This window comes from Mya arenaria, chromosome 1 (assembly GCF_026914265.1).
Source record: "Mya arenaria isolate MELC-2E11 chromosome 1, ASM2691426v1".
In the NCBI taxonomy this organism is placed as follows: Eukaryota; Metazoa; Mollusca; class Bivalvia; order Myida; family Myidae; genus Mya; species Mya arenaria.
In genome coordinates this window covers 44,834,537-44,848,029 of record NC_069122.1, presented here as the reverse complement: position 1 = coordinate 44,848,029, position 13,493 = coordinate 44,834,537, and the positions used below count along the sequence as shown (strand labels likewise).

The window sequence follows — 13,493 nt, the reverse complement described above, 5'->3', positions numbered from 1 at the left end:
AAGAGAAATGTTACATCAGTCAGACATTTGACCCACATATCAACTGACATATTAAAACTCTAAGCTCACATTTTACCAGAAAATGATTCAAGTTAGCACAAACAACAGCCATTTTAATATAGTTTGTTCACATTGACCTGACAGAGCCTGGCTACCAGCTAGATAGGATTTAAATGAAGTTGGGAAAATGGCACTGTCAGGTCAATGTGAACATGCTATAGAGTAATATATTAACATTAGTCAGCTACATGTTTCAATATATTAAGAGGCAACCATCTCTCTCATTTTTTAGATTTCCCATATTTTCTCTGCACACTGGTACTTTCTCTTCTTGTCTGCATGTCTGACATATTAGCAGGACAGTTTTATATACTTTTTTCAAGTTAGGCGATCGTGGAGGCCGCCATTTTCCCTCCGATATAGTAAAAAAAACTGCGCTTTGTCATCATCTTCGGTTTCGTATCCAATACATTTCGTAACAAATGCTTTTCGTACCCAAATCACTTTTTTTTTTTTCACTTTTTTTTTTTTTTTTTAGAGAAAAATAGGTTAGGGTCTGTGGGGAAAAAATAGGGTAGGTCGGGTAACCTGAGACGGACCTATTTTTTTATTTGGTCTAAAGGTCTAAAGGTTATTTTTTTCTAATTCTATGTTTGCCACATAAATGCAGTTTTTTTATAACAAGTGAAGAAATTTACCATTAAGCTACTAGATAATTGTGTTTATAAATTTTTCCCAGCAGTCTGAATGGCATTCACAATTCATTTCAGATGGAAGAACCCTCATTTTGTGGCCAAAATACTGGTATTAATGGCGATTCCTGAACTCATATGATATATATAGCCGGTAAATTGGATGTTTTCTTGGAAAACGAATCCTGTGTAATAAAGTTCCGGCCTAAATAAGTAGGTGTTAGGCTTACAATAAATTGACATCATAGAAAAATTATGCTATATACACAACTCATTATATTTCTATTCTGAAATACGGACAATACATAATTGAAGGCTTCGTGGGATATTGCTTTAGTATAGTGCTCAGTGTAGCCTTACATTATTATAGGAGCCATATGCCTGTAAATTATATGTTTCTGCAAGTTTTCTTCAGTTTATTCGTCAATCAATATGCAATTTCATGCATTTTAGATAAGGAAGCAGGACAAGGCTATAAATAAAGTTTAATGTTTTGATCTAAGGCCTACTTTTTTGTTGTTTTGAATTACCTTACCAACCATATTTTTTTAATCGCCAACCAACTTTCTTTTTCAGACATTATTTTTTTTTCTTTTAAATACCAGTATGACCCCAACATGTCCAAAGGGATTTGAACACTGCAATGCAAGAAGATAAAATCCTTTCCTATTACCGACCAATATTTTTTTCAGGCAGTAACAAGAAACAAATCTTTTTTAGGCCTAATATCTATCATCTTTCAACAATGATTGTTTCCATTTTTACAAAGTTGATGCAATCTGCTAAGTAGACGTTTTTTTCAAATAAAAGAATACATCATGTCTGGAAGAAAAAAATCACACATTAAGAAAAACAAAGCCCCCGAGCATATTTCTTTTAATCGCCCAGTATCAATTTCATAACCTAATTAATGTGAAATGCTTAAATTAGGCTCTTAAATGACAAGATTAAGAATTAGGAAATCTAATTGTAGAAAACAATGAAATACTTAAGAAACGACCAATTCCCATTTCAGAATGGGTGCGCAAATTCAATGCTCCTGAACTTGGTCTTTTTCACTCCTCATTTAATCACAAAACAAGCTCCAATTCCATGCTACTTATTGAGAAATAAGAAAATAATTCCCGATCGTCATGGAAATTGATTTGTGTCCCTCGTCTTTCAATTCAAGTGGCCGAAATTTATGTACAACTAAGGGAACATGCAATTTACATTAACTTCTCTCAAAGTTTCAGCAGATTTTATGATAGAAATTGGTTTTTCAAGTTATGGATGCTGTTTGCATTTTAGCGCTACTTTTGGCTTAAGTTCTTGAAGTGTCTTGATAAGAAATTGTCGGGAAATAAGTCGCCTATTGTTTTAAATGTTACGATGACAAATATTTGATAGAAATCAGGCGCATATATACCTAAAGTGTTTTAACCTGTACAACTGCTACATTATTGAGGTATCAAAATGTGAAGGTCTTTCATTAGTTTGTTCTTAATATGTTATAGGATTTTGGAGGGGGGGGGGGGGGGTACCCATCCCTTACATTCTGTAGATTCTGAACACAAACATTCAGTAAAATTTATGACAAACATTTACTCGATATCCTTAGCATTCAATTGTAATTCCTGATTTCCAGATTTTAGCACTTGCCATTTTGGATGCACCAGAAATGATTTGTTCGCCCAGGCAAACTGGCGTATGCCTAGATACGCCCCTGAAAATATTATTTTATTATACTTATGAAAATTGCAAACATTTGAAAATTAATAACCAATACAAGTAGAAAGACCTAATATGAGCTGGGATTTGTGTCCAAACTGTCATATGTACACAAGTATGTTTGTTTTACTTCCAACCTCAAATTAATATCAACCATCTCAATCAATGACAATTTTGAACTACAAAGAAATATTGATAAAATGTGCTGCAATTATTCCTGTTGCACAATCAAGTTTGCTTTGATTAAACAAATGAAAATGTTGTATAGTAGCATTATGTGACAACATTCTCTGTATTATCGCGGTCTATAATGCCACACAGTATCAAAACCTTCAATGGGAGAGTTGTAGAGGCAGAGCACAAATCAAGACACACATATAAGACTTCTCAATTACCTTAGAAATGAACTGATTTTAAAATGCCCTTTTGGGTAAACATACAATATATAAGTTATCTAACAGAAAAAAGCAGGAAAGGTTAAGCTCAACCTCAAGAAAGTTCCTAACCCTTTGCATGCTGGGTAAATTGTCGTCTGCTCAAAAATGTTGTCTGGTTTATTCTAAATTTCTTTCAATTTACTTAAAACTTTGGGAATATATTGACTGAGTGGCAAACAGCTTGGAACCTGACCAGGCGCCGAGTTACTCGGCGTCTGGTCTGGTTCCAAGCTGTTTGCAAAGCCTTTAAAATCGCCATCAGCAGCTTAAGGGTTAATTATGGTTTTTAACAGTTCAATTTAGAAGAATATTTTCTTTGCAATAACCTGATTCAAAATGGTGTTATCAGTGTGGAAGTATTATGTTAAGGGACTACTTGTACACCAGATTGGCACCAAAAAAAGTTTTTTTTTGTTACGAACCTTGGGACAACTATCTAATAGAATGTGTTACGCTTTGATATCATAATTGTAAAAAGAAGTACCAAAATGTAAAAAAAAAATTGTGTCGGAAACCGAGTTTGAATCCATGTCGCCAAAATTGCAGTCCAGCGTCGTATCCACTGAGCCACGACGGCTTACTTTTATTGCGTGACATATTTAAGCTATACACTTACCTCAGTAATATCTCGTGATAACACCGACTAGCCAATCACGCATAAGGAATGAATTCTACCTGGTAGACATACCCAGTTATCTTTTATAATGGAAAAATACGAAATAACTGCTAAACTTAAATAAATTGTAAACTTTGTGGTACTTCAGTTAGTAAGTTTCAATGCATTGTACACATCGATGCCAAGTTTATGTCAGTTTTCAACAATTTTTATTTTTTTTTCGCTATTTTATCATACGTGCCCCTTTAAAGCAATGATGTAGGACTGAGCTGAAGGAAAAGATCTCCCGTTAACAGACTGATGCATAGAAATTCATTTCAGTACACCAAATTGTATAGCTTAAAGTGACACTCTTATTCAAAATCAATACATACTCATGTACCGTATTATATCATGCATAGGACGCACTTTTTTACCCCCAATTCTCGTCTTAAAAATTGCCTGCGTCCTTTCTATGCTATTAGAATTTTATCTGTTTTTTTTCCAAGTCCATTTCAGGTCGAAAATATCAGACTGGGGAAGAACGCGGTAATAGTAAGTATCTGTACTGCGTCACCGAAGAGAACAACTGACATAGGTAAAATCATGCAAGTTAACACACGCAGAAATATATTGAATGTTTACTTTAACATGATTAATTGAGAAATAAATTGAAAACAAACATGAGTGTTTACTTTTTTACAAAAGGGACGCTACTCACAAAAACTCGATGTGAGTCAGCACTTTAACTGGATTGAGTTATAGCGGCAACGGAAAATCGGGAAAGGAGGTAAATATCAATTAATCTTTATTCATGATTTTAATGTTTCGATATTTTACAAAACATTTTGTTGTATGTTACTGTTTTAAAAAACTAATAAAGGAATGTGCATAACGCAAAGTAGCATTATTGTCACTATCAAATCTTTCAAATGTGTGAAGGTGTGAAAAACACCCGCTGTCTGTCATTAGAAAAACATCAATAGAACACACTATTGCGATGGTAATACCACATGGTTGTTTATTCGCACCATACCCAACGTGCCTTCAGCTGGCAAGGCTAATTACCGACACGCATTAATTATGCCGACATGCTTTAATCTGCGCAGCGACAAGCCTTATCAAAGCAATCATCAGTTTTGACAATACACACTTTTGCTGCGATTGCAACGGTTGCAACGGTTGACTGTCATTCAAAAGGCATGTCGGGACTATTGCAACGGTTGCAACGGTTGACTGTCAGTCAGATGGCTATCTGGACTATTACGGCATTTGTATAAGTCTTATTATATGCGTGAATGTTCTCAAAATGTCAAGACTTATATCATTGTAGTGTACGCTAAATACCGAAATACGACGATAATTATCAAAATACACAAGACAGTTATCGAAATATGCCTTATATACAATTTTTTGTTTGTTTTTTTACTTCAAAATATGTTATAAATACTTTACCGACCTCAATTTTTCGGCTCCGATTTTGACATTTTTCCGCTGCGTTCTATGTTATATATTAGGGGTTTTTACCCGTTTTTCCAACTATTTTTTTGCCTATGTCCAATCTATGCTAGCGTCCTATGCATGATATAATACGGTAAAACAATCACAAAGTTTGACTGATAAACCTTTTACTACTTACTAAATAAATCATTTATGGAAAATATTAATTACTGATAACAATAATGTAACTGTGGATATAATAACTGAAAGCGCAAACATATTAATTGATTGGTGAATGCTAAAGGATTTACTGCAATTTACTATTGTCCCATAATGTAGAAATACCGTGTTTTATGCAAATTTCTTTCAAATTAAACATCAAGTATCCTTCATAAGAACCATTGTTTTCAACATTTAATCATTCTTTTTGGTATATTAAAACACTTGTATTAATTGTGGTAAATCTTATTTGGGAGTAAGAGTGCATCTTTAAGCAACACACCGAAGAAGTATATAAACGTCAGCTGATTCCCTTTAAAAATGACCTCAAACATTACGATTACTTCTGATTGTTCCCAGACTTGGTTAAGATCATAAAAATGTCTTAAGATACTAACCTGGTGCGTTGGGTGCCACATCTCTGTATTTTTCGGAAGCATCATACGCCTGATGTACGATTAAATCGTCAGGATTTCCAATATCTGCAGGCGGATGTAAACCTTCTTGATCCATGTTTTGTATTTCATTCTTTGGTTTATCTTTATGAGTTACAAAAGGATTAAATGGTTCAACCATCCGATTAAATTTATTGATTGGATTTTGGAATCCTTCAAAAACTCCGCCACCGCCGGAATTCTGCACGTCTTTTTTCGCGATATTATGCTCGTGATGCTGGTTTTCGCGAAACGGAGGATCATTATCCGTATTTTGAAAACTTAAAAATATCACTATAACCAGCCACAATGCAGGTAATCCTATTACTAATTTACATATAAGGCTACGCTTTCTTCTAAAGAAACTTGCCATTTTTCTTGAAAAATCCCGACCAGCAGTTTTTTTACAATCCTCTTTTATAAAATTATTTTTCCTTTATCCAAGGGAGGTAATTTGCTTTCTTCACAGAGAGTTTACAGAGTTGTACCTCATTACAAAGACACTATCACAGACTATAAAGATCACTCCAGTGCTGCCTGATAAGCCATTCTTTCTCAAACGGACATCTTGCCTGAAAATAGAAATTGCGTTGTCTTAACAAAAATAGTGTCAGGTTAATTGTAACATGTAGAAGAATTGAATTAGAAACACTACAGAAATAAATGGACTTGATGACAGAAATTATCATGTTTGTTGAATGGAATTATCATCAGAAGAATAAATTTTAATGTTGAAGGGACATTAGCCTGATGAAAGTCAGCTCACAAGGAGGCCACAAAATGTAATATCTATAGTTTACATATTAACCTTTTTAGGTGCCAGAAAAAAAGTTTCAACAATTTGAAAAATGTCTTTTTAAGTCCTTTAAGTTAATGGCAACAGGTCAAGCTTGTTGAAAGAGCCTTTGACACAGTGTAATGCTCTTCCATTCAATTGGAATACAGAACATGTAGTTGAACAAAACTGGAAGGATTATTTCAACCTTTGACCTCAACCTTTACCTTTAACAAGTTTAGGGTAAACCTTTGATCTCTTAGTATAACCTTGACCTTTGAGGTACAAACCTGGGTCTTGAGTGCAACATGCGGCCTTAACATGGTGAACCTTCATGACAAGTTTTTGAAAATCCTATTATGCATGGTCAAGATACAGCCCGGACAAATTCATTCCAGATGGATACACTCACACATGCATGCACAAACAAATGGAACAGCCATTGTGACAACTATGTCTTGTTCACCACAAGCAGACTCGGCAATAAATTTGTGTAGTATTGGCATATTTTCTTATTCTGTGGAAAATATTAGCTAAGGGCTCCCAGAGTGACAAACAAAAATAATGTTAGCATTTTTATCAACAGCCTGACAAAACAATATTTTTATCCTGAAATATCAGCTCTGACAAGGCAAATAAATAAATAAACTTCTTGAAAAACATCGGAGACAACACAGCCTTCAACTTCTGTCATTCCATGTCAAACACATTTAAGACGAGTTATTGCCGAAACTTATTTAAATGCTAAACACATGGGGCTCAATTTAGCTGACGATTACTTCTAGTTAGTCTGTCAAGATACAACTTATAGTCAAGGAACCTTATATGTCATTCTGACAAGATAAGTAATGTTATGAGCAGATGATACTAACTAAATATTACAGAACATTCTGACGATTTGTACACTTAACTTCTCAAAATTTGTGTCAAAAGCCAATTATATATATATTTTTTTACCAATTTAATTTTTAGTTCTACAACTTTTGACAAGCATGCGAAACAAATATAGAATAATATGACAACATTATTTCTGCCACATTCAATGCAACACTGCTTTTTTTAAATATTTTGATATTTTTTTAAGAAAAGTAGTGGCGATCGCTTTTAAAAATAAATAAATGAAAAATTGCAGTTTCTAAATAATATGTTAATCTTACAAACAAAACATTAAGTTGGTGCCCAGCTAATATGAATTCCAAAAGGGCTTGGTTCCTAGTCATTATAAGTCATAATATATAGTGACAAAACAATCCTCTCAACTTTAGCCAAATTCTCACTGAAACATTTTGAGGACAGTTTTTTAGGGTTCATTTAATTCAGAATTTTAAATTTCATGACTATAATGAATTTTAAGAAGGCCTTTCAAAAGACACATTTTAGTTAAAAAAAACAAAAACAACACCAGTTAATATCTGATGAACAAGACAACCCTGCTGATATATCTACTTATACTAAACTGCGTAGGTTACTTTGTTCGGAGTAAAAACATGTACTGACCTAAACACAAACCTAAAGCCAGGTATTTATCAAAATTCCTCCATTTAAGTCACATAACAGTTCGCTCTAGATAATAGTGATGGTTTCTCAATATCTTGGTAACACTGAAAAGTATAGTCCAATCTTTAATCCACAAACTGTCCCTGAGGTCCTCAGATAAGACAATGTGTCGACATTGAGATAACGACAATCCTGGGATAGTAACAGGAATGGAAACGAGCTCTTCACTGTATGACTGTCTGACCAGGATATTGGAAGAACTGCTTCTGGTTAGGACTAGTAAAAAGTATTGACAAATTTGCTCATTTGTATGGCATAATATCCTCTATGTAATTTACTTCTGTAAAATGGTAATCCCTAATTGTCGTTACGAAGACAACACTGGGTGTTTCATCTTGTGCCAAAGTAACTGGTTAAGTAGCTAATCTTGTAAACTGAGTTCAGAGGGATTCTGAATGCACTAGCATAAAATGTGATTGATTATTTTTAGCATTTTAAACCTTTTCCAAAATACAATGGCATCCAATTTAATCCCATGTCATAGTTAGATGACATGAAGTAACATTGTGATGATTAAGAATGGACTGAGTGAGCGTAGCAATCGAGCCCTTCTTCATCATTTAAATATTACTGAAGGTCATCTAAGTGTCTTAAAAATTACTACAGTCGAACCTCGCTATGTCGACGTCGGATTAGTCGATTTTCCGGTTATGTCGACATTTTTTTCCGGTCCCGAATTTATTCCTTCTTATTCTATATAAAATAAATCTGTTTGTGTCAATTTTTTTATCTCGACTTTTTCGCTATGTCAACCTCGTTTTTTAGTCCCAGTGGTCGAATTTCACACATTTCCTATGTTCTTTGTGTCGAACTGTAGATCCGAGACGTAGGTGTGAAAATATTCATGACACTTTGCAGCATGTCGCAAAATACCGTGCGTGTCAATATAACAAACTGTCATAATTGGGGGATACAAAAATGTAATTGGTAAGTGCGAATAATTAAAGTTGTTTGTTTATGTATTTAATTAAAGAGACATTTATTGCTCAAGCTCTTTGGTATTGTATAAAACATGAACATTTTATTGATTAGATATCAAGGCCAGAGTTTTTTATTTTTCGTTTAACGGGAGCGCCGTACCTAAATATTGCAAAACCCAAAAAAGAAAAACATTCAAATTCCTAACTTTATTTTTATTTTTTCCGCCGCCCGTTTCTTCGATCTCCGATAGAAAATAAAATTTAGTGTTATTTAACCTAACGCTAATTTCACAACAACAAAAAACTATCGCGCACTGTTTCCAAGATGGCGGAAGCCGGCGATTATTGCTTACAAAGTTAACTGAAATATGTTTCATTGTTTTGTGATATCACATGCATATTATATGCCATGATGAAAATAAAACTTGAAACTTGCTTAATATCATCATCTGAGCGCTTGTAAGGAATATGGCTGCCTTTTACGAAATTTTGAAGCGGATTTAGTTTGAAGACTGATACTGTTGTACATAAAATCATGGCGTTTTCATTTTTTGTGATATCGGAACAGAATTGTATTTTCTATATCGAAGCATAAAATAACTTAAATATTTCTGTGTGTAGACCTGTTTACACGGGGACACACTGAAAATTGGAATTTGCTGTACAGTTTCTGACTACAGAAAAAGACGAGAATGTGACATTGGATTTGGCTTGTTTGTCTAAAAGACAATAAAGTTATACCAACATATTGCATACCATTTTAAAGGGCATTGACTCCTCTTTTCATGTCACCTATTTTAAAATGGATTGTTTGTATGTTGATAAAAGAAACTTAAAAAAACTGGACTCGACCGTGAAATCTGGTAAGTTTGAGTTACATACCTTGTTTCTTTCTTGTATATCAGACATTAAATGTCCTCAGATGTGTTGTTTATCTCATTATATATACCCAAAATGATATTAATCAACATTTTAGACACAAACAATGAGCCATATGTCTTTGGTTTTGCCAGTGCAAGTTTCAGTGACTATTAAAAACACTACAGAAGTGTTTAGAAGCACATATTAAAATCATGCACATATATATACAGAATTGATTTAATTATCATCATGTGAAAATGACAGCTTGTTTTGCCTTCATAATACAGACTATTGTTGCATCATTTAATCGATTACCAGTTATTTGCAAATATTTAGGTCCTGAGTGAGAATTGTTTATATTTATATGTTAAATCTGCGTTAGAAAGTCTGGATTTTTTTCACTAAACGGTTTTTTTTTTTCCATATATCCAATATGGCTGCCGCTGTTTCTGCTACAGCGGGTTGGCCAGTTCTCGGCCACCGGCCAAATGTCAGGTTGAAAGTTGGCTGTTTTCTGGCCATTTCTTGGCCAAATATGGGCCGCTCTGTTTAGACACCGGCCAGAAAACGACCCAGCCAATTTTCAGCCAGTTTATGGCCAAATCCATGGAAATTGCTGGGAGATGGCATTCTTGTTTAGGTTTTCATTGAGACAAGCCGCATTTTTAGTTTTCTATAATTATTTTAATAACTTTGGATTTTTGGCGAAATGTTTAATAATTTTACAAAGATTTAAAATGAATAACATTTATGCTGCGGATGTCATTTTATTTTCTACAAACTTGGAACATTTTGGCATTTATTCTTGTTAAGAAATACATAACTTAGAAAGTATTTAATTTTCTGAAAGTATGGACACTTCAAATATATTTGAAGAAGTTGTAATTTTTAAAATAATGCCCTCTAACAGCTGTGGCGCAACACTATTATACAACAGGCAGTATGGAGTACAAAACAAGTGTGCACAACTTCAAAACATGCATTGTATAAAAAAATTCAAAAAAAAGAAAAAAATATGGAAAATCCATCTTATTTTTATTCTTTTTTTCTTGACGCTCATTTTTTAACATCTTTTTCTTATTTTTATTCCCTCCTCCTGGTGCTGATTTTTGAAAATTTTTCCGTAAAACGAAAAATAAAAAACTCTGGCCCATTCCCGAATGGGAACAGAAAGAATAACTTCAAAATGTCAAATGTTAGTTCCACTGCTCTGGTCGACCAAGTCAGAGAAGGACCCGGTATAAAATCTTACAATGTACAAATGTATGCAACTGTGGTTTTATATGTGTTTTGTGTGATCCATAAACGTAAAAGAAATAAATTTGACACAAATAATTCTTCTTTTGTTTCACTTTATTTTTTCAATAATAAGTTTGCTGCTTTCACAACGAAAATATTTAACAAGACCGTTCAATTGTGGATGTAAACATCGTACCATCCAACTCAAATGTGTTGGGATTGGTGATATTTTTTGCAATTCGGATGAGTTGACTTTTCGTTATCTCAACTTTTTTCACTAGGTCCCGAAAAAGTCGACATAACGAGGTTTGACTGTACCTCATTGGCCGAAGTTGAAATTCTTAATGATGAAGCTTGTAGTACTTAATCTTGCCAAATTGCAATTTCAAGTGTAGGTAATGTATTCTAAATAAATGCAGTATTTGAGATTTTATTCATTGTGCACTCAAAGACGCCCAATTGTGTGCAAAATTAGCATCTGCGATAGAAACTTTTGGTCTTAATTGCGAAAATGGTACAGAAAGAACAATATCTGGTATAAACATTATTATGAGAGAAAATGGCCCATGGCTCGATCTGTTACTTGTTATGACAAAGAGATATGAACAAAAACAACACAAGGGGATGCTTTTGTAAGTCAATCAATAAATTAATAGCTCATGAATTATTATGGCTATAGTAAGCCATGCTGAGCCACACATATACAATCATAACTGTCACTGGTAACATGAATTTGAACTTAGATCCACTTCACATAGATTATCCTTGCTAATAGCAAGAATATCTTGAACATCATTAAGTTCTCCAACAACCTATGAATGCAACCTTTTTTGTAAAAGCATGATGATGCTAACGCCTGGCCATCACCAACAATGCCAACACCATGACATAATGTCAAAACTTGAACTTTTTCCTTTAAAAAATAGGAAAGTAAATGGTAAAGCTACGCTCTCATATCTAATAAAACGTCTTTGAAATATGTGCATTCTCGACTCTGGTTTTGTAGATATGAAGAGCATTATCAGCAGCAATTATCAAGTAGTACAATTCATTACAGACAGTGTCAGTCCCCAGACTCTGAGCAGGAATGGGCAGACTTACTGTGTTCCATCACATCACTTTTCATGTCATTCACTCTAGGAGCTCTTAACACAATCCCATGAAAGGTCTCAATAAACCCTATCTATATACCAAGTTTGGTCACTATATGTAATAACCTTACTAAAAAAAATCCATACCATTGGTGAGCTTTATGCCGCCCTCCCACCTGGTGTCCGAACAAGATCTTAGTCATTCTAATAACCAGGTTTCACTTTTGTTCCATCAACTCTCCTTATATACCAAGCTTGGTTGCAATATGTTGACCCTAACTATAGTCATTCAGTACCAACTGTTTTTCAATTTTTAGTAACAGTGGCCTTGGCTCTTGGGGCCCCAAACACAATCCCATGAAATGTCTCCATCAACTCTTTCTACATACCAAGTTTGGTCACAATATGTCAACCCTAACTAAAGTAATTCAGTACTAACCTTTTTTCTATTTTTAGTAACAGTGTCATTGACCTTAACCATTACTCTTGGGGCCCTCAATACAATCCCATAAATGGTCTCCATAGACGCATCCTATATTCAAAGTTTGGTCGCAATATGTCAACCCTAACTAAAGTTATATATTTACAACCATTTTTCTATTTTTAATAACAATGACCTAATGACCCTAGGGGCCCCAAACACAACCCCATGAAAGGTCTCCATAAATTATTTCAATATACTATGTTTGGTTACCATATGTCAAACCCTACTAAAACTATTCAATACCAGGCGAGACTGATGCCACCCTCCCACTGGTGTGCCAAAAACAACTTTGTGAAAACCTGGTTAAAAATACAAAATTGTGTACAAAGGCAAAACAAAAAAGTCAAAAAAGTCAATCAAGGGCCATATTTGTATTAAGGCCAGTAACCTAATTGTGTGATGGCTACTCTGTAAAGTTTTAAAGCTATTGGATGAACGGTAGTTGAGATCTGAAGTTGCCCTTAAACATTACTCAAACCTTTTGAGTTCATCAAGGGCCATTATAAATCTGTATTGAGGATAATATGGAGTTATATAACCTAATTTTGTGATGGCCATTAACAACTGTGTGAAGAAGTAATTAGTGAAATTCCCAAAATGCCCTAAAATTTTAACAGGGCACAATGTGCAATATTACTTGAACCCTAGTTCCTAAGTCAATCAGGGGCCATAACTTGTATTCAGGATAATATGGAGTAATGTAACCTCATGAGGTGATGGTCCTTAATGACTGTGTGAAGTATAAAATGAATTGAATGAAGGGTATTGCAGTTAAAAGAGAAAATGACAACTTGCCCTAAAACTTTAACTGGACACTGACGCATAATTGCTCATGGTGAGGTGAGTACTTAAGCCTTTGAATAGTCAAGCTTAAAATACTTTATCCTATCCCAACCCAAAGTTATGTAAGTTTGTTTTTCACTTCCTATAACCACTTATCATAGCAAAAGAACAAGGTTACCACAACTGTTGCTTTTGACCTACTGACCTAAAAATCAATAGGAGTCATCTGCTAGTCATGACTAACCTCACTAACAAG

The 13,493-nt window shown here is 34.2% G+C and overlaps 1 protein-coding gene across 2 annotated transcripts in view; it reads right to left on the bottom strand.

Moving 5' to 3' along the window:
- LOC128230818 (polypeptide N-acetylgalactosaminyltransferase 5-like) overlaps positions 1-13,493 on the bottom strand; it is an 85,441-nt gene that overhangs the window by 35,649 nt on the left and 36,299 nt on the right. For both annotated transcript variants that reach the window (XM_052943264.1, XM_052943272.1), the window contains exon 3: positions 5,492-6,099. In XM_052943264.1, coding sequence (XP_052799224.1) covers positions 5,492-5,900 — 409 coding nt within the window. In that variant the 5' untranslated portion in view covers positions 5,901-6,099. The remainder of the gene's footprint in view (positions 1-5,491; positions 6,100-13,493) is intronic.